The 23,133-nt window shown below is 38.8% G+C and overlaps 1 protein-coding gene across 4 annotated transcripts in view; it reads right to left on the bottom strand.

Moving 5' to 3' along the window:
- The window catches only part of OSBPL1A (oxysterol binding protein like 1A), a 154,622-nt gene that overhangs the window by 108,276 nt on the left and 23,213 nt on the right, over positions 1-23,133 (bottom strand). For 3 of the 4 annotated variants that reach the window (XM_031439047.2, XM_031439046.2, XM_031439049.2), the window contains 9 exons: positions 13,675-13,786; positions 11,273-11,358; positions 9,350-9,494; positions 7,704-7,765; positions 7,560-7,604; positions 6,626-6,699; positions 6,448-6,511; positions 1,696-1,794; positions 378-500 (listed from right to left, as the gene is read on the bottom strand). In XM_031439047.2, the coding sequence (XP_031294907.1) occupies positions 378-500; positions 1,696-1,794; positions 6,448-6,511; positions 6,626-6,699; positions 7,560-7,604; positions 7,704-7,765; positions 9,350-9,494; positions 11,273-11,358; positions 13,675-13,786 (810 nt within the window). Of the gene's footprint in view, positions 1-377; positions 501-1,695; positions 1,795-6,447; positions 6,512-6,625; positions 6,700-7,559; positions 7,605-7,703; positions 7,766-9,349; positions 9,495-11,272; positions 11,359-13,674; positions 13,787-19,305; positions 19,323-23,133 lie in introns of those variants that run through there. The other variant, XM_031439048.2, reaches the window with a different exon arrangement.

Here is a 23,133-nt window from a genome sequence, read left to right as displayed (position 1 = left end):
GAATGGCAACTTTTTTTTTTAATTGAAGTACAGTCAGTTACTATGTGTCAATTTCTGGTGTGCAGCACAATGTCCTAGTCATGCAGATACATATATTCATTTTCATAAAACAGAATGACAATCTGAGTACAACATAAAAATTTTAACCAGAAAAGATACGTACATACCTATCTTTAGAGCCTATCTACAGACACATGTGAGTTATTACCACAGCAGGGACAGTACACATAGCAATAGGATGTTACTAGAAAAGAGCAATATTATCTCTACAGTCGTCAGAAATCTTCATTTCAAAACCTCATGTTAAAATAAGAATTCTTGGTAAATCCTGAGTGACAGAGTTAGCGATACAGGTCAGGTTACATTTTCCTATTTACCTCCAAGGATTCCTTCAAGTCCACAGCAGAAACGGCATCCTCCTCTTCATCATCAGTCAGCTGGTCCTGGGAACAGTAGTGAGTGCTGTAAGCAGAATGCTCTTCTATTGCTTCCAGCCAGTCCTGGAATCATCCAAGGATTTAAATGAGTGTCAAGTACACTTTTCCTCAAAAAAATATTATGACAATGACCTGGAAAGCATAACATTTACTTAGAGGGAAAAGAATACCATGGCCTCAAAAAAGCAAAACAAAACAAAAATTCCCGAGAAGAGAATAAGGATGCAGGGCTCCTGTCCGTGACACGTCTGGATAAAAAGTTTTCTCAATATTTAAAAAAATTTCATCTACAACTTTACATATTCATCAATACTCCAACATACTATAAAAACTTAATAATGGGGGAAGAATTTTTCACTTAAAATTATAGGTTCTCAACACTGCTGAATAAGTTATTATACAATAATGTATCCAGAAACACAATTTTATTAACTTGTCATAAGCACAAGAAACTCAGATCATTTTGAGAGAGCCAACAATTGCCCAAGTGTATGCTTTAATTTTTTAAAAAATCAGTGATTTAAAAAAAGTAACATTTTCCCTAAAAATACCTATCTTACTTCTACCTCAATTCTTACAGCATTATTTAGGGTCAAATCTCACCCTTTTATGAAATATTTGGACAATGTTTTGGATTGTTCAGGGTTCTTTGCAAAGCCAAAATTAACCACTCTGGAAAACAGATTCTTTTAACCTCTTACATAGTTTACAAAAAAAAACAAGACAGGCTTTGCTATAAAGGAATATGGAGTCCCCATTAAATAACAGCACAATGAATTTGTCACGCCCATCCCAATTTCCCTGCTTGCTGCTGCCGTTCAGTTGACCACAAAGGCAGGCAGCGTCTACACTGCAGTGAGTCAGAAGACCTGCACTGGAGCCAGGTTCTGTCACTTGCAAGCTGCGCGACTTCAGAGGCCTCTTTCATCTTACAGGCTTCAGCTTCCTCACCTATAAATCCAGGGCCAGACTAAATAACCATTCAGGCTTTTTTCCAAAACCAATAAAAGCCTCTTACATTCACAGACGCAAAATGAAAAAAAAAAAATGAAAAAAAATGAGCAGAAAACACCTGCAGGTACATGTTGATAAACAATTTATTTCATAAGCCAAACTTTGAAGGCTTCCTATAATCACTCCCATTAAAAAGGTACAATCAATAAGATGTTGGGTGTTAATATAGAGCCTGTCTTATATTCTTTATGTTCTTAAATGTTCTTGAAGTTTTATGAAAGATAAAGAAAATCCATAAAATTACCTCTCTTGTCTGTTGAAGGCTATTCTTAGGAACCCTGAAGCCATGAATAGTGTCATCGAAGCATTTAATAAAGAAGAGGCAGCTATCAGTAGATTTTACCTTGGGTATAAAGAAGTCAGTAAGACAATGCATTCATGCACATAGAACAGAACCCGAGAATTATCTATACATAAAATTAACAGTACTAACACGACAATACCCAAGAGAACATTTAAAATACCGACTGAGAAAAACTGATATGTTTGGAGTATCAAATGCATTGCTCCTTATCTATGTCAAATTTGGCTTTCATATTCTTAGTTACTCAAAGTAAATACTAATAAATAGTTCACTAGGTATGCACTTTTCCTTTTATCCTTTCTAGTAACTATAACACAGCATGCACTTGGGCTATAAGGTCCTTTAAATACCACAGCTCCAATTTCTTACTCATGCCACTCTCCTGAATGTTTTGTTTGAGCTGTGTACAATGTGTGAACTGGGCGTAAGAGAATGAAGAGGAGACAAGGAGGAGCTGACGTGTGAACAAGAGCTGGCTGGCTCAGTGGGGAAGGACATTGTCTGGGAGGAAAGGAAATGAGGGGCTCTGCAAGCAAGTTCCGCACCCACCAAGACTGTTCACCTGGAACGGAAGAGCCCGCCCACCGACACAGGAGCAGCAAAGCATTCCTAGAAAACTGTCTGCCTTTGGAAATTAAGAAAGCAAAGCTGGGCAGACATCAATACTAAGAGAGTAGGGGAGGCACCCAGGGCCAGAGACAGGATCCCCAAATTCTGTCTATTCACATCTCTAGCTGATGCACAGGAGAGATTCTAAGCAGTCACTGAAATACACCTTATTTGAATGCAGACCAGAGCTGCTGTCCAAGAAACACAGCTTATAATCCACACTCCGCCAAAAAAATGACCTAAAAGGATGGAAATAACATTTAATGGAAAAAATAAGAGAATTCAGACTCTCCAGAACTTAACACTCATAGTATTAAGGACACAATCCCAAATTACTTGACATGTGAATTAAAATTGGAACATATTCTCAAAAGAAAACTGATTAAAAGACAAAAAATGTCAGAATGATTAATAGGAACCCTAATATATACTACCTACAAAAGACAGAAAATAAACAAAGATACAGATAGGCTGAAAGTAACTAGATAGAAGGAGACACTATGTAGACAGTAACCATAAGAAGGCCTGAGTGATTATATTACTAACAAGCAAGATAGATTTCAAAACAAAACGTATTATTACAGGAGACAAAGAGGACCACCACATATTGGAATATTATTAACCATCAGTAATGATAACCTCAAGAAAATGGGCAAATTTCTTGAAAGGCAAAACTCCAACCCAAGAAGAAACAGAAAATTTGAACAGCCCTATAGCAATCGAAGAAAGCCACACACACAAACGCCCTGGTCTGTGTGCCTCTACAGGTGAATTCTATCAAGCATGTACAGAAGCAGTAACTTAATCCTATTCAAACTCTTCCAGAAAACTGAAAAGAAACATTTTTAGATTCATTGTATGAGACCAGATAAAATATCACAAGAAAAATACAAATATCCATCATGAACAAAAAAGCAAAAATTCTTAACAAAATATTAGCAATTTATTAAAATGATAATATATCATAACCAATGGGGATTTGTCCTAGCCATGTAAGATTAATTTTATTAACACCCTAAAGTCTATCAAGATAACCATGTTAATAGAATGAGTAAAACTAAATGATCATTTCAATAACATGGAAGAAGCATTTAATAAAATTTAACAGATTTTCATAATCAGGGCTCTGAGTAAACTAGGAAAGGATAAGAATTTTCTCAACCTGATTATGGGCTTTATAAGTTGAAGCCCTAATCCCCAGTGAGATGACATTTGGAGACAGGGTTTTTTAAGAGGTAATTAAGGGAAAATGAAATCACAATGGTGGGGCCCTAGTCCAGCATGACTGATGTCCTTATAAAGAGAGGAAGAACAAGCAGGGATGCCTGCACACAGAGAAAAAGCCATGTGAGGACAGAGCAAGGAGGCCGCCATCTGCAAGCCAAGGAGAAAGACCTCAGGAGAAGCCAATCCCTAAGTGTCAAAGCTAAAACTACAAAACTCTTACAAGGAAACATAGGAGGAATACTTCATGGCACTGGTCTTGGCAATAGTTTCTTGGATATGAAAACAATAGCTCTAGTGACAAAAGAAAAAATAGGCAAAGTTGAACTATATCAAAAATTAAAACTTCCATGCATCAAAGGACATTATCAGCAGAGTGAAAAGACAACCCAGTGAACTGGAGAAAATATTTCAAAATCATGTATCTGATCGGGGTTAATATCCAGAATATACAAAGAACTCCTACAACTCAACACCAGCAAGAAAAAACAATCTGATTAAAAAATAGGCAAAAGATGTAAATAGACATTTCTCTGAAGACAAAGTACAAATGGCCAGTAAGCACACAAAAAGATGCTCAACATCATTAGTCATTAGGGAAATGAAAGTCAAATTACAATGAGATACCATCTCATACTCATTAGGATGTCCAAAAAAAAAAAAAAAATCCATGGGAAATAGTAAGTGTTACGGTAAGGAGCCCTTCGGTACCACTGGTGTGAATGTAAAACAGTGCAGGAGCTATGGAAAGCAGTATGGAAGTTCCTTAAACAAATTAAAAATAGAACTACCACATGACCCAGCAACTTCACATCCAGGTAAATCTCCAAAAGAAAGAAATGAAATCAGGATCTTGATGAGGTATTTTCACACCCATGTTTGTGGCCGCATCATTCACAATAGCCAAAAGGTAGAAGCCAACTCAAATGTCCACTGATGGATGAATGGATAAAGAAAATGTGGTTTATACATACAATGGAATACTATTCAGCCTTAAAAAGGAAATCTTGTCACATGCTATAACATGGATGAACCCTGAGGACATTATGCTAAGTGAAATAAACCAGTTACAAAGAGACAAATACAGTATAATTCCACTCATATGAGGTATCTAAAGTAGTCAAATTCAAAGAAACAGAAAGTAGAATGGTGGTCGCCAGGGGATGGGGGTATGGGAAACAAAGAGCTGCTGTTCAGTGGGTACAGAGTTGCAGTTCTGTAAGATGGAAACGTTTTACAGACCTGCTGCACAATGAAGTGACTACAGGTAAAGCTACTGAACTTAAAGACGGTTAAGACAAGCTTTATGTTACGTGTATTTTACCACAATAAAAAGAAAGTTATAGGTGTAAACACCTACATTAGAAAAGGAAAAAAGGTCTCAAATCAATAACCAAAGCTTCCACCTTAAGAATCTAGAAGGTGAACACAGCCTGCCTTATGGTAGTCACTCACTGAACGCTCACTACCTGGTATCAATGTAGACTCAGAAATATAGGCTTTCAGTCAACATTTAAATAAGAAACAAAAGTTGTAAGACAAGGTGAAGCAAAACACAGTAGAAACTAATCAATTCTAAGAGAAGCTAAAAAACAGGAAATTCAAAAATTTTAAAAGGATGGGGGGAGCACTGGTTTAACTTTTTTTTTTTAGTTAGACAAGAATGAGAAAGGACCCAACCGAAAAAAAACCTCAGTGTTAAGAAAATGATTCAAAAGCTGAAACAGAAGAGAACGGCCAGACTGCACCAACAGGAGAGATGAAGATTAGATGGCTAAGACTGGAGAGTGGTTCCCAGGCTGTCTGGTCTAAAACGAAGGGAGGAAGGGGGAGAGGGCACTGAAGGGACCAGTGTGTGCAACCAGGCTGGACTACTGCAGAAGGTGACAAGTCTGTGATGCCCCAAGGGCAATGCCACTGGTCTTCCAAGAATCCACACAGAGAAGCAGGTGCCGTAATCTAATTTTAGAGCGGGTGGACGGCGTGGCATGCTGACAACACTAAAGAACTTGAAGCAGCAAACAGAAAGTACGTCTAGGCTCCAGTCTTAGACTAATCTGTAAAGAGGAAAAACTTCTCCTCTTGGCTGGTAGAAGTGAATAGCCAGATGTGAATATGGAGAACCTAAAAAACCCCAATTTTGATATAGGCTTTAACACCAAAAAAACTTCCATTATCCAGATTTACCCAGGTACAAATACACACATACATACACACACAGTACACATATGTAGCTATGTACATGCACATGTATGTGTGAACATACACACACACACACACACAGACATACAAAATGGTAAAAGTTCTGTATCAATGTTTCTGGCTCATGCATCTCTCATCCCACAATACATGGAGATTTTTAAAAGCTGGTTATATTTTAAAAATGGATATTCCACAACTTCACTTGTTCTCAAATAGAAACAATACAGCCATCCCTCAACATCTGTGAGGGATTGCTTCCAGGACCCCTACAGGATGCCAAATCCACAGATGTTCAAGTGCCTCACATGAAATGGCATAGTATTTGCATATAACCCATGCACACCCTTCCATACACTTAAAGTCATCTTTGGACCACTTATAATCTCTAACACAATGTAAACGCTATGTAAATAGTTCCCAGTACATGGCAGATTCAAGTTTTGCTTTTTGGAACTTTCCAGAATTTTTTTCTGTATTTTTTTTTTTTGACCCACGGTTTGGTGAATCTGCAGATGTGGAACCCACAGATAAAGAGGGCCAACTGCACAAGTGCCTTCTACCCCAAGATTTTACAAGGCAGCTTATACCACTGATTCAGGGCCATCACTTGCAGAACTGATTTCACAGTTTGAGCAAAAGATGTGTGTGTCATCCTACCGTGCACACTGCTTGAGTTAGGTGTTTGCATCCCTGGCGATAAATATTATGGACTGCATCAGGCCTTGAAAATAAATATAAATTATCAGGGAAAAAGGAAAACTTCAGTGAAAACTTTAAATCATTCAAAATTTAGATGATTTAGCAATTCTATCAGTATTAGGATCATAATACTTACTGTTTCCTGTACCATGAAAGGACTCCGTGTTCTAACACTACCCAGAATAATCTCCAGCCAAAAAATCTTGAACTCTAAGGGAAAAATGACAAAGGTTTTCCAAGCTGATGTATCTAGATTGAAATACTGGACTGATAAAAACTAATTTAAGTTGTGACAGTCCTATCGGAGTCTTTCATCCAGACAGTACCACTGAACACTCAAAAACGATCAAGCATGAACTGAGGAACTGGATGCAGTAATGGAAACATACCACTACAGAGTGACAGGAATAGAAGACATGCCATATTGATAAGATCAACGGTGAACACAGTTTACAGTTCTGACAATACTGTGCAGGGATATTTATAGGAAATGTATCAGTTCTGGGCTTCAAAGACAATTTCCTCAAAGTCCTAAATGAACTTCTAAAAAAAGAGAATTATCCTACATTTATTTTATACAATATAAACATACATATACATAAATACACCGAGGGAGTGCTTGCAAATGCAAAAGAAACTACGTGCTCTAAAACAGGTAATTCTAGAAAACTGAACTCCAAAACACACAGAAACTTTTAGAACCAGAAAAATTTTATATGTGTGCTCTGTGACAATTCACATATTAAGTTCCTCCTGAGTCCTCCATAGTTCAATGTTCATAACAAAAATAATACTGCAATTCTATGATTAAGAAAAAAAATTTCCCCCCATTCTGTTCTGTACAAACTTGGTCACCTTTAAGTGTGAGACCAACACCAAAGACAGTTAACTTCTACAATCAGTGGAAGCCTAGTAAAGACCAACAGTATAAAAATGGTTTACATTATAAGATCCAAGAATTATTAAATCACATATACTTCAGGGAAAAAGAAAAGAAAAAACTTTTAACAAAAAGAGCACCTGAGAATTCGTTCTTCCAGTTTTATAATTAATAATCCACCCCAACCCACCTTCCAGAGAGGGCCTTCATATCGTTTCAATGCTTTGTAGATGACCTGGTGAAGAAAATACATTTTCATTAAAAATGCATCTATATATTTCAAGAATTCAAAATTTTGTTCTGCATTATATAAATATAATCCATTTCTACAAACCTTATTACCAACAAGAATGTGTTTCATTTCAGCACCCTGGGCAAGGTCAAGGGGTTTCTGATCTGTGTAAAATGCAAGGAAAAAAGCCATCAAGAGCTTAATCCTACCACGAAACTGCTACTGCTACTGCTGCACATAATATTCTTTCACTATTCCATCAACTACACCCCTTTACCTGCCTAAAGTTTCATCCCAGTTCTTTACCCACTCCTTTTTCAGCAGCTAACTATCAAGCCAGCAAATCAGATTAACCTCTGGACGCTCTGTACAGGTTCTGTGATCACTCAAGCTTTCTCACCATAAATCACTGTATCAGTTTCTTACGGTTGTTGTAACAAATTAGCACATATCTAGTGGCTTAAAACAATACAAATTATTTCTGAACAATGCTGGAGGTCAGAAATCCAAAACCAGTTTAATGGGGCTGATAATCGAGGTGTCCGCAGTACTGTCTTCCTCTGGAGGCTCTAGGTGCTGGGTAAACTAGATAGTAAAATATTAGCCCTCCCCATAGGAGTTCAGTCTCATGGGGGACAGCTATCTAAGCCAACAAATGCCACGGAGTATGATTTGGGCTATGATAAGCCCTAACCCAGGCTGACAGCAGGCAGAGGGGAGCCTCCTAAAAAGTGATGTAGAAAAGCCCTAATGGGATGGTCCTCCACTGAAACCCAAGACATCTTTCGCAGCTTCTCCTATCGTTATCCAATTCTGTCCTTGATCCTGTCACAAGTGTACAGTCTATCCTCATTGTGTGCAAACTCTGTATTTGCAAATTCGCCTACTATTAAAATTTACTTTAATCCCCAGATCAGTACTCATGGCCATTTCTTGGTCACTCATGGCACATGCAGGTCAGTAAAAAATTTGAGTGTTCTCATGCACGTGTTCCCCACTGAAGTAGAAAAGGGTGGTGCTCTGCCTTGTTTCAGTTTTCATACCATAAACAACTGTCCTCATCAGTCTACCCAGTGGCACATTTTTCACCTTTTTTGCTTTTTGTTGGTGATTTCACTGTTGAAACTGGCCCCCGAGCACAATGCTGAAGTGCCACCTAAGGCTCCTAAGTGCAAGGAGGCAGTGACGTGCCTTAGAACAAAATATGTGTCACATGAGCTGTTCAGGCGTGAGCTATAGTGCTCCCGGCAGTGAGTGGCACGGTAAGGAACCGACAATATACATTAAATACAGCATTTTTAAACAGAAGCACATGTAAAACAAGGATACATGTTGATCAGTGGATGAAAATGCTGTGACCTTTTCATCAGTGGATGAAAAGGCTTGCAGGAAACTGACTCTACTGCCCTTATGACCAGTGGTTCAGTATTCACTAAATTAGAGCTCATGACAACTTTATAGAAATTAACTACCACAAATAACAAGAATCAACTGTACTTTTCTTTCCCTGAGGGTAGGAATCAACTCTTAGTCATCATTAGTGCCTCCTATGAAACAGGCATTATTCAACATTTAGATCTTAACTGGGAAGTAAATTAGTAAGTTTGCTTTTTTCTTTTGTATAAACCCTTAACTCCAAAATTAAATAGGGACTACACAGTTTAACAAAGGCTGGGCACTAAAACAAAAGACTTGATTTTTATTATAGCTTCAAAATGACCAACAATGTCTTTCATCAACATGCTTACCGTTTTTATTCTTCAGATTAGGGTCGGCTCCACTTTTGAGAAGCTTTAAGGCACACTGCTTATGAGCCCGGTAAGCAGCACAGTGCAAGGGTGTATTTCCTAACTGATCCGAACAGTTAACATCAGGAGGGTTTGGCCTGTTGAGCTAACAATTGAAGAAATGCAGTGCAGATTATGCATCAAAGGTGGACTTTATCCCATAAAACCCATGAAGGTACAGCAGAGCTGAAAGTTCAGGTGGACCCTCACGCTCCAGAGCCTGACCAACAGCCAGGCTCCTTAGCATCCAGACCGTCAGTGGCTTCTTGCTCACCAAAGCAGCCAACCCGCGTCACTCCCCGCGCTCATCCTCAGGGTGCCATGAGATCTCAGGTCCCACGCTCCCTGACAACAGACACCACACACAACACCAGGGCCACCCCACTCACCCCTGTTCCCACAAGATTTGCGCGTCCCTCCCAGTCCTACAGTTCACACTTGTGACAGCAAAGTTACAAACCCGTCTACCATAGTCAATCATTCAGAAGAGTAAAAACCACAAATGTTACATGTGTAAATGTTAAAGGTCTACTGAGTTGTTTCCAACTGACTGCTTTAAAACCCTCTTTATATAGTCTCCATTTCACAAAGTTAAAAAAATGTTTTAGGTACTATACTTGGAAACCAAAGAGGCCTTTCAAATGAGCTGAAATAACTTTAAAGCAAATGGCTGTACTTCAGTCTTGAATTTAGAACAAATTTAGAATTTTGGGTTTAATGAGACTATTTTCAGGAAATGGAAGCTGGAAAGTAGGTCTCCTAAGAAGCAAAAAATAACGTGGGTGAAGTTTTCAATCTGTTCTAACAAGATATAACTATTTCAAAAATATTGTCCCTTCTTTGTATGTTACTTTCGAGAAGTATAGCATACCTTTCAGAAATAATTGCTCAAAACTAGAGAAAGGTATTCCTTTATAGGATCCTATATATTAAGGGTCAATTTTAAATTGGCTTAATCTGTACTTCAAAATGACACCTGCACCCCAATGTTCATAGCAGCACTGTTTACAATAGCCAACACATGGAAACAGCCTAAATGTCCATTGACAGAGGACTGGATAAAGAAGATGTGGTATATTTATACAATGGAATACTATTCAGCCATAAAAACTGACAACATAACACCATTTGCAGCAACATGGATGTTCCTGGAGAATGTCATTCTAAGTGAAGTAAGCCAGAAAGAGAAAGAAAAATACCATATGATATCACTAATATGTGGAATATAAAAAAAAAAAGACAAATGAAATTCAATATAAAACAGAAACAGATACGCAGACATAGAATACAAACTTGTGGTTGCCAAGGGGGAGGTGGGTGGGAAGGGACAGACTGGGAGTTCGAGATTTGTAGATATTGACAGGTACATATAGAATAGATAAACAACTTTATACTGTATAGCACAGGGAAATATATTCAAGATCTTATAGTAGTTCATGGTGAAAAAAGAATATAAAAATGAATATATGTATATTCATGTATGACTGAAAAATTGTGCTGTATACCAAAAAATTGACACAACATTGTAAACTGACTATAACTCAATAAAAAAAAAAGAAAAAAAAAAAAGAAATTGGCTTAATCTGAAAAAAAATTTTTCCTTAAACATTACCAAGAAAATTATATTACCTTGAAAAATTGGACTCTCATCCATCAGGTTTTTAATAAGAAGTGGGGAAGTAAACCAGAAATTTAGAGAAAAATACCATCATTTAAAATGCATCCTGCTTAAACTATTAGCATTAGCATATTTAAAGACTTTCATTCTATTATTATGATCTCAAGTATTTTGGTCCTATGATTTGACTAAGCCATGAATTTAACTTTAAGCAAAAATTCTCCTGAAGAGAAAAATAATGCATTTGGCTTTGTTTCCACTCTTACCAGAGCTGTGAGATCTGCTGTTTTGCCTTCTCTTGCTGCTGCTAAAAGTAATTCTTCAAGCTTTCTTTGTTGAGTCCTTTCTACAGCTATAGAAGGAAAAGTACAGATTACCTTTAGTCTGGATCCTATTAGCAAATTTATCACAAAATGTATAAAGAGTAAAGTGATCATGGTGAGCCAAGTCACGACGTTTTGGGTTATAATTCAAATGTTATCGTTACTTTGTTACTCACTGCCTTACATTTCCCATTACAATTATGGAATTCAACTTCTCTCAGACTCAGACGAATTTACATTTTCAATTCAGAGGTCTTTTAAGTTCATTGTAACTACAATACCCACCACAAATAATTATGAATTACTTTTGCATGCTGAAATACTACTACACATCTGCCTTGGAAAGGTAGATAAGTGGGGAGGGGGCTCATACTTTCTAGAACCTTAGAATGTGAAAAGGAACAATAAGAAATCGCATTGGTAGGAAGAAGTACAAACCAAGTAATTTAGGTTTATATATACTTACGCACTTCTACATAAAACACTCATTTCTTTAACAAATACTACAGCCCTCACTATGTGCCAAGTACCTTTCAAAGCACTTAAATAGTATTAACTCATTAAATCCTCATAGTCTTTGAAGAGTTACTATTTGCCCAATTTTACAGATGGAAAAAACTGAAGTACCAAGAGGTTAAGGAATGTAACCTAAGTCACACAGCCAGGATGTGACGGAACTGGGATTTGAACTTGGGCAGGTGGGTTCCAGAGTCCATGCTCTTACCATTACTCTATGCTGCTTATAGAGAATGAGGGCAAAGGGCAATGCGATTTGCTTCAGAGACGAGTATGTAATAAGGTCTCATTTCTGCTGTTAGAATTCATTTTAGCTTACAGAGAGGCAGCAATTTCCTAGAAAGGCTTAGTAAGAATCCTCTTTAAAACATGTGTGCAATGTCCCAGGCAAAGGCTGCAAGGGAGGAACTATAGAAGATTCCTCAGGTCTTCCTGAGAAATAATGAATGGTTATTAAGTTAATAATTACTACACATGACAGCTGTTTCCGACACTATGCATGCCCCTGCATTTCAATTACAGGAAACGTGTATCGTGAATACAGGAATAGCTGGAACCAGTTGAGCTTTGTCTTAAGAAACGACTAATATTACTACATACTGTTATCTTCTAATCCCACATCTTTATTTCCACACCCAGACTCCCTCTCTGCCTTGGAGGAGGGCTGCCAAGCTTCTCTGCAGGCTCCCAACACTGCCTTTTTTTTTTGCTGTTCCTGCTCTTCAGTCTTTCCTCCCACTGGTCCTACGGCTGCTGGACTGTGAGCTGCTGAGAACAGACATGTCTGTACCCCTCCTGTACTTACCTCTGCTACTGCACGCATTACCCAGAGCTGTGATTTATCCCTTCAGTCATTCCTGAAGTCAGGTACCTGCTCTTACCCTTCTGTGTATCCTAGGCATTTGTGACAGTATCTGGCACAATGCATATTTGGCCAGTAAATATTTACTAAGTAATCAAATAATGCTAAATGATGTTGGTTCATCAACACCCTTTAAATACAAAACCATCTTGCCCTTTTCTGAACTGCAAAGGAAAGAAACACACAATGTGTGTGGAATCGCAACTCAAATTCAATATCCTTATTCATAAAGTAGTAGTCAAGAAATCTTTTCTCTACAACAGAAACACTATCAGAAAATAATTACAGCCAAAGCCCTCGTTGTTAGAGGGATAATCCTAATGAATGAAGGCTTCCCAGTGCAAGAGTCAAAATATCTTTGTTCTAAATTATTTTTAGAGAAATTCCTCATATGTCTGCCTACACGTAACTTAATCTCTGAAGTTCATAACAATGAAGTGGATCCATCAAGAAATTACTGTCGGCTGCTGTACTAACATGAAGTCCTCGAGAGAATGGAGCCGGCAGAACCAACCGCCCCGGTATCAGCGACTCCCAGGAGCTGTGCGTCTTACAGTTTCTCGGTCCTCCACTTCCGCATTCCCTCACTACCGCGCTTCTGCAGCCGATCAGCCAACCTCCCTCAGGTCTCCACCTTCTACTTGTAGTTTTGTTGGAGATTTGATTTTTGAAACTTTGTATAACATTACATAGAGTAAAAAAAAAAAAAAAACTACAAGCTGTAGGGAATCTTTCTTCCTTTTATTTTTAAATTAATAGACTTTATTTTTTTTAGAGCAGTTTCAGGTTGGAGAAACTTTCACATAGATAGTTTTGTGTCTAATCAGTGACTCCAAGTTATCTTACCTTCAGAGCACAGGCTTGGTGTCATCTACTCTGGCATCTCAGAAGCCATTTCTACTCATATTCTGGACTGTGGGTTATAATTAAAATAAATGCTGTCTATGTTAAGGTCCGTAACATTTACCTTCAAGCATGCTTCTGATTTCTTTGTCATGAGTCACTTCTTTTGCTGTCTGTCCATTTCCATTAACTACAGTTGTATCAGCATCATATTCCAAAAGAAGCATTACCAACTCCTAAAAAAGAAGAAAAGTTATTTTTAGCTATTATTAAATGAAGACTTTATTGCATTATAGGCATCTTTCAGATTACTAGTTACTCCCGAGTTTCTACAATAGAAAGAAGTACTATGTAGGAATCTTATTATTCCATCAGTTATATCTACATTAAGTGAATACTAATGAAATAAACTGAATACTACAACTCAACTAATTGTAATAATAGCTGAGGATTGCTTAAATAGTTGCCAGTCCACAACTAACACAGAAAATGTCTATAATTGATTTTTAAAGTAAATCATCTGGTTGTTTTACCAAATTGATTTACGTGATCAAATGAAACATGCATTAACAAAGCCATCACTTAAATTAGACGCTTTAAATTAGATACTTAGAGCAGACAGTACACTCATTTAACAGTATTCCCCCAAGGCCTATTGAAAAAAGAAATAATCTCCCCAACAGACTTAGATTTTTAAAAAATGAACTTTGATGTTTATAATAGGACATTATAAATAAAGTGATTCAGACTGACAGGATACAACACTAGCAAAGGAATGGCTTATAATGAAGCAAACGATCTTCTAAATTCAATATTCAACAATGGAGTACAGACTACCTCACTCATATTTACTCTCAGTGGCTAACTTCTCTTTAAGGGATTTCAAACTAATTGGTAATGTACATGAGTCCAGTATCAGTGGATCAGTTCAGTTACATAACTTAAGACAGAAGAAATGCAGGAGACTTGCAGGAGAATATTAGAGATTTGATGTTTCACTTCACTGGGATGTGCAGTGGCCGTGGAGGGGAAGGTGGTAACACTGGCTCTTTATTTCTACAGGAAGGTAGGATGAAAGAAATACAGTGCTCGTCTAACCTCTAGCTTGACGACACATGGACACACAGGAAGTGACACCCTATCATCACATGTTACATTTTCCCACAAGCTTCATTTTACCTTTGGGCTGTACAATTTTTTTTTTTAACCATTCTTTAAAAAAATTTTTTTTTGTAGTAAAAAACACTTAAGTACGATCTTAAAAACAGACAGGAAGGAAAGAAAAGACTCACTGTCCTAGTCACTGTATGACCACTAGAAGCATTTTGCCATGTTTCCAATTATTTTTCCCAAGCATAACTTCAAGTTTTTTTAAACATAATTCATATGACATAGTTGCTTACGTTATACTCCCTTCACCTAATATATCACATTTTCCAGGATATTATAGTGTCTATAAACACACTTATCATTGAATATTTTTCTATAAAATGTACTATCACATTTTACAAATAGAAAAGTGGCTAAGAAGTCTAACATTCTAATAAAATAAATTCTTATAAAATATCTTAGCATTTCCCATCATTTTAAAGGTAACACTTTGGGAGGAGTGTTTTCATACTTTATGTAAAGAGGTCATTTTAGTAAAGAATGTAGAATGATCCATAGAACAATAGAAAATATTTATAAACCATGTATCTAAGAAGGAAATTATACCCAGAATATATAAAGAACTTTTACAACTCAACAATAGACAACCTGATTTAAAAGTGGGCAAAGATAAAAATGAATGATCAGAAAAGGAAATGAAGAAAAACAATTCTAAATATGAAAACAAATATATGTATGTATATGTATGACTTGGAAATTGTGCTGTACACGAGAGTGACACCTTGTGACAGACTGCACTTCAATTTAAAAAAAAAGAAAAAAAAGAAAGAAAAACAATTCCATTTGCAATAACATCGAAAAGAGTAAGATGCTTAGGAATGAACATAACCATGGAGGTGAAAGACTTGTCCACTAAAACTACAAAGGACACCTGGACGAAAGTGAAGACATAACTGAAGCGGAAGACATCTAGCGTCCACGGATGGGAGGACTGAATATTGTCAGGATGGGAACCCTGCCCAAAGTAACATAAAGATTCAGTGCAATCCCTATCAAAGCCCAATGACATTTTTTCCAGAAACAGAAAATCCCATCCTAAAATTCATGTGGAATCTCAAGAGACCCCCACATAACCCAAACAGTACTGAAAAAGAACCAAGTTGGAGACCTCACACTCTCAGATCTCAAAACTTACCTCAGAGTTAATCAAAGTCATCAAAACAGTGCTAAAATGACATAAAGATGAACATATAGACCAATGGGCTAGAACAGAGCGCCCAGAAATAAAGCCTCACATATTTGGTCAAATGATTTTTGACAAGGGTGCCAAGCCCTTTCAGAGGGGAAAGGGACAGTCTCTTCAACAAACAGTGCTGGGAAAACTGGATATCCACACGCAAAAGAATAAAGCTGGACCCATATACTTTATACCACATACAAAAATTAACTCAAAATGGATAAGGCCTAAGTGTAGGACCTAAAATAATAAAAATCTTAGAAGAAAACATAAGAGGAAAGCTTCATGACACTGGATTTAGTAATGATTTTTTGTATCCGACACCAAAAGTGCAGGTAAAAAAAGAAATAGATAAACTGGACTACAACAAAAGCAAAAACTCTGTACGACAAAGGGCCATATCAAGAATGAAGGGTAAGGAAAACAAACACACACAGACAGGAATCATAAAAACAGCCAAAGGCGCAGCAAGAGTAACAGACTGTACAATGCCTCTTCGCAGAGCAATGATCAGCTTTGTTAGAGCGCAGCTACAAAAAAACATGAAAACATTAAGTCTTAACAACAGTAAACCACTGACGACCTTTAGGAAAAACTTCAGCTCATGGGTGGACTCAGGACCCAGACTACAAAGGGTCAAAATGAGCAGGTGCTAAGGAAGTTGAAATGATTAGAGAACTTTATTACCTTAAAAGTACTAGTGGAAAAGGTGGACAATACACATGATAACATGGAGAATCTCAGCTGAGAAGTGGAAACTATAAGAAAAAGTCAAATTGACACAACATTGTAAACTGACTATACTTCAATTTAAAAAAATACAAAAAAAAAAAAAGTCAAAGGAAATTGCTAGAAGTAAGATAAAGAATGCCACCAGTGGTCATCAGAGCACAGCTGAGGAGAGAATCAGTAAACTTGAGAACAGGACAACAGAAGTTAGCCAAACCCTAAAAGAAACAAGAGAGAGGGGTGGGGAGGGGGAAGATGACACAGAACTGAGCCCCAGTGACTGTGGGCTAGTGTCAGTCTGATGATGTGCAGTAAGTTACTCAAGAATTTTCATGAAGCAGTGCCTTCTCAACCTGGCCAAAAAAATTAAAAAGGGAAAAAGAGATAATGATGAATCCCATTTGCCCATGTAATTTGCCCTCAGGAATGCCGTGTTCTGGTAAGCATTTCCACAACTCTCCACAGTTCAGTCCCCCAACCCTGCCCCTCTGAACTCAGTCATTACCATAACTGCACTCACTTGGCTTCTGATGTTTAAGTGCCACCTGCAGGCCTCCACTGTTCTGGGGTCCTACGACATGCCCCTCCCCCCAGTGAAACAGGTCTGCAATGGCATTTCCTCATGGCAGCCCTAGAACTCAGAGATGGAAACTTCGTAAGTTTTTCTAGCGATGCTGGTGCCTTTTCCACCAGTGATTCTCAGTGCTTGGCAAATGATGTATCCTCTGGGCCCTCCCATGGCACAAAAATATCTTGTAGGATCCATATCCAATCTGGCATGCCTGCTTATTTAAACCCTTCTTTGACTGTGTGCCATGGCATTTCTGACACCCTGACATCTATAATGGGGGCCACTGCTTTGTTCATGCTGCCAGGAATCTTGCAAGTACAACTCAGTCTTTACCATCAAAAGACATCAATGATGGTCAGAAGTCAAAGACAGTCGCCCCAAGGAAAGCCATGACATCTTGTCCAGTTTCTACACCAGAGTCAGTTATGGACTTAGAACTATGTACTGAAGGAGAGGCCAGATCCTAGGAGGGAAGATTCTGTGACACCAAAGCCAACGTTACAGTTATGAATCTCAGACCATCAACTCAGGTAACTGCACTCTAAGGAAAGGGGAAAACCCAAACATTTCATAAATTATTAAGTACACGATGCCACAAGACCCAAGTGTTACCTGGTCCCTCTGTTAGAAAAGGGGGCATGCACAGGGGTGAGATAATAAATGAAACCCAGGCACAGGTCTGGCTCACAGTGTAGGCACTGGGTCCACACATACATCCCGAGATTTCTCCCCAGCCCCTGAATGTCTACCTGGAATAGATTGCTTAGCTGCTGGCATATGCTCACATTGCTTCGAAGGCTCTAAAACTCCCTCCCCTACACCCTGGCCAGGATAAATAAAAACCATCACCCTGTATGGGGAGGAATTAGTGCCACCCTTAAAAACCTAAGAATGTAGGGCTGATGGTCCCTAGAATATTTCCATCTAATTCACCACTCTCCCCCTGCAAAAGCCAGAAGCAGTGTGGAGGATGACAGCGACTCCACCAACTCCACCAAACAGCCCCAACTATAGCCACTCTGCCAAATGGGGAATCTTTGCTAGAGCAGGTCAATGCTAGGTAAGTACACAGTACACAGCAACTGACCTGGCAGATGTATTCTTCTAGGAAAAAAGGACGGAAGACAGTTTGCACTCACACACAAACAACACACACATCTACATTTACAGTCCTGCCTCAGAGCCATCTGGGCTTCCTGCAGAACATCACCCTGGCCCACTTTATCAATGACATCACATTAATAGAACCAGATGAGCAGGAAGAGGCTAGAATGTTGAAAGCCTTAGTAAGATATTTGTGCTCCAGAGGGTGGGAGATCTCAGAATTCAGGAGCTTTATCCTGTCAGTCAATTTTCAGGGGTTCACTGGTCTAGGTAATGCTGGACACTGGCCCCGAGGTGAAGAACAAACTATTACATCTTGCATCTCCTGAGACAGAGAATGAAGCACAATGCCTGGCTGGCTTCTTCAGGCCTTGGGGAAGCATATTCCACACCCAAGAATTATGTTCTGATCCATATGCCAGATGAGAAAGGATGCCTGAATTCCAGGCTCCTGTGTCAAAGGACCAGCAGACAAGAAGAGTCATCATCCTAGCAGAGGTAATTAACCTGGGACATCAGGAGGAAGGAGGACATGGAGGAGTATGTCTGGTGTGCAGATGACACACTGAAGTGTCTCTTGGTATTTCCTTGTGCAATTTTGACAGTAAATGGGCAAGAGTGACAAGCCTAGCCAATGGAGGGCATGTTAGCCACAGGCTCAGACCTCTGGGGTCGACAGCCTGGAGTTACACCACCAGGTAAGCCATGAAGACCAGATGTGCTAGTCACTGGGAGGAGGAATCTAGAACGGAAAGCAGGAGAGGAAGATGACGACTCAGCTGTGGCCACGAGGCCAACTACAGCAACAGGAGCTCCCCACGGTCAGCAGGGGCACCCCTTGCAAAGAGCAGCACAGCCTGACTTCAGCTTCTGCCCACTCCTGCTCCCACGCCCCCTTGCACAGGTGTGACCCCACAGCACTCCGGCAAGCCTGCTGCACACTCATGTCCAACTCAGTCCGCTTCCTCAGAAGCCCAGTCTACAAGAAATAGTACTGCTCATACCTGTATCTCAGGGATGTTGTGCTTCATTAAACGAAACAATGCAGCTCAAGTTGTTGGGACAGTGCTTGACTCACACTAGGCATTCAATCTATAAGCATGAGAGATGGTATCCTAGAACAAGACAGATAAGCTCATGTAAACCCCAGGATTATCTGCACCTTCACCTCTGCCAGGTGAGGGATACATAGTTCCTGAGACACGCAACACAGGAAGCACTGGTTTTAGGTGTAGTCTCTGCTCTGCTAGAAAACAGTAAGCCGAAACAAAGGCCAGAACCACAACCCCGCTATTTATCATACTGATTGTATCTTTATTTCAAGCTTCTTATAAAAGATGTACAAGTTTCAGAATTTGTACTGCATTGAAAAATAAAGCAAGGAAACAAATGCCAAAATACATCATCTTAAAATGCCGGTCTATTTTCTTTCATTTAGAACACTAGGGGTCGCTAATGTACCAAGAAAAGCCCATAGGTCCCTCATAAAATTTTGGGAGCTGCATTTTATGTATTTCAAAGGACAAGAATTTAAAGCACTTTGTAACAAACCACATCCCTTTTCATTATTTTGTTTATTAAATCATAGAATCTAACTATCATATTTTAAATTATCTTCATGGTAGAAGATCACATCAGAACAAGGTAATTTGATTCCTTTCATGAGTTCAAGTAGACATTAAACTTTCTTGTGAAATTCAGTCATGCTTGGATATTGAGCACATAAATTTTTAATGTTTCCTGTGTGGTGCAACCATTTAGCTTCAGCTAAATTTTATTTTCTAATATAAGACAGCATATATATGCTAATGTTCAAATCAAACTAAGGCCTAATTTAGCACGTTCTTATGTTCAGAGTTTAAGAAAACAGACAAATATGGGAAGTACTGAAGAGAGATCAATGAACTGATTTGCTCTAGGTAATCACACAGATGGGCAGTAAGACTTGCGCTGTGCTCTGAGAGGATACAAAAAAGTGAAATGTATTCATTCCTTGGGAACAAGATTAATACAATCTAGTGGTAGAGTTAAGACATATACAATAATAACTGTGAGACAAGGTGAATGGAAGTGCTGGAATGTTCATGGGAAACCTGGAAAAGGACAGCTCCCTTCCAAGCACAGGGAGTCAGGAAAGAATTTATGGAAACAGCATTTAAACTGCACTTGGGTAGACTTGGGCCGTATGGAAATAGACTGCCAGGAACTTTCTTAGGCACATAGAAAAGACTGAGAAGTGCAGAGCTACAGAGGAAAACAGTAGTTCACGCATGGGTCAGGCAAATGATACCAACTGCAGTTCATTTCTGAACCTCCCTCTCCCTGAGTCAAGAACAGCAATTAACCCACTACTTTTACTTTTTTAGTGTAACAGGGACTTTTTCCTTCACCTTTAGTAAGACTCTATATCTGGTTCACAAGTATCAACATATGAACAAACAGACCAAATGGTGTGAAATGTACTAATTCAAACATGCTTAGCACATATATACTGGGTTGGCTAATAGTTTATATGAAAATTAGTTAAATCTAATCATGAGAATAATGAAAAGTGTGAAATATAATAAATTCATCTTCTTTAACTTGTGATAAATGCACATAAATCTTCCAATTATGGGACTATGAAAAACCTTTAGGGAGTATGTTGGACTATGGTCAATAATCAGAACAAAGAAGAAATACAACCTCTGTCATAGTTAATTTAACAGATCATTCAAATAATCAAAAAATTTTCAAGAAAAAGAGGGTGAAGCAACTTTCAGCCATGATAGCATAAAGAGATCAGTGAACTGCCATCCTGAAAAGTGAGAATAAAGTTGGACAAAATTACAACACTAACCATTCCATGGTGCTGGATATCCACTAAAGAGAATAAATTGAGAGGCATACTCAGCAGGAGCTAGAACTTCAGGTAAGAACACCAAGAGTCGTTAGCCCCCCAGCCACAGGCTATCCACACATACCCTCCCCGCCCCACTTCCCCAAAAGCATTTGAACCACGCCAGGGCTGGCAGTGAAAATCAGTAGGAAACAAACAGAAAAACCTACAGCACGAGTCTGCCTTTCCCATTAGAGTGTATGAGCTTTCTACTGCTGCTGTAACAAATCACCACAAACTCTGCAGCTTAAAACGCCACAAATTATCTTACAGGTCTCTATTTCAGAAGTCTAAAATGCATCTCATGGGGCTAGAATCAAGGTGTCAGCAGGGCTGGTTTCCTTTCAGAAGCTCCAGAGAATTCATTTCCCTTTTTCTAGCTTCTCCAGGCTGCTACATCCCTCGGTCCCCTTCTTCCATGCTCCAAGCTGGAACACTGCTTCTCTCAGCCCATTCTCTCCCAGGCACATGTCCCTCTCTGACTCTTGCTGCCTCCCTCTTACACTTTTAAGGACCTTTGTGGTGGCACTGGGCCCACCAGATAAACTAGAATAGTTTTCCTGTCTTAAGGTCAGCTAATTAGCAACCTCAATTCCATCTGCAACTTTAATCTTCCCTTGCCATGTAACCCAACATAGCCACAGGCTTGGGGGATGAGGATGAGTACATCTCTGGAAGGCCACTATTGTGCCTATCACAGAGGGCAAATGGCAGAACAGCCGAGAAATGGGAGAAGCAAAGAAGGACAATGTAAGCCACCCACAGAGTCCTGGCTGACTGTGCAGGGGAAATAAGAGAGGGCCTTGCAGAAAGTTAAAGCAGAGGCAGAAGTGAGAAGTGGCTGAACTCTGACAGTCCTCTCCAACCTACACACACCCACAGGCAGAGAGCAGAAGCCTCATGGGGTTGAGGATTTGAGCACAACCTGTATCCAAACATTGGCTGAGCACTATGCTCCGTAAATGCAGGGGTGAACTCTAGGAAACTTAGTCCCTTTGGGGTATTGTAACAAAACACCAGAGACTGGGTGGCCTCAACACCATTTACTTCCTCACAGTTCTGGAGGGTGGGAAGTCCAAGATCAAGGCACAAGCAGATCTGGTGTTTGGTAAGAGCCAGCTTCCTCGCTCTGGCTGTCCTCTCACTTTGTTCTCACATGACAGAAGGGGCACGAGAGCTCTCTGGGGACTCTTTTATAAGGAACTAATCGCACTCATGAAGGCTCTTCCAGCATGACTTGAACACCTCCCCAAAGCCCCATCTCCTAATACCATCACATTGGGATTTGAACATATGCATTTTAGGGGGACACAAACATTCAGTCTATAACAGAAACCCTGCTAAAACATTAAAATAATTTTTTTAAACAAAAAGAGCAGATATATCGATAAGCCAAACACATTACAGACTTCACACATGAAAGCTAGGCAAGATAATAAAAAAAAATAAATAACTTCAAGGGGAAAGTTAGAATTCAAAGTTGCTGCATTATAAAGGATGTCCAGTTTTCAATAAAAACTTGAGACATGAGAAGAAAGAGGGAAGTATGACCCATAATCAGAAATAAGCAAACTTACTTTCAGTGGGCCTGTATGTTGAATTTAGCAGATTAAAAAGTATAAAGCTGCTATTGTAAATATGTTCAAAAAGTTTACTATCCAGAGGAATAACGTGGTACACTAAATAATATTTGTGTAACACAAGAGAAGGCAGTACAGGAGGAACAAAAAACCTGAGACACAGAAAATGAATACAAAATAGAAGATATAAATCCAAAATTATTAATAATCAAATGTGAACAGACTAAACACTAAATCAAAAGGCAAAAATTTTCCGACTAGATAAAAAACACACAACTGAATTATATGCTTCCAGCAAAAGATACACATTAGATTCAAAGACACAAGTTGAAAGCAAAAGGAAGGGAAAATATGTAATATAACCAGTAACTGTA

The sequence above is a fragment of the Camelus dromedarius genome, chromosome 32 (genome assembly GCF_036321535.1).
Source record: "Camelus dromedarius isolate mCamDro1 chromosome 32, mCamDro1.pat, whole genome shotgun sequence".
Taxonomy (NCBI): Eukaryota; Metazoa; Chordata; class Mammalia; order Artiodactyla; family Camelidae; genus Camelus; species Camelus dromedarius.
Note: the sequence above shows the minus strand (reverse complement) of the source record. Positions and strands in the feature narration are given on the sequence as shown.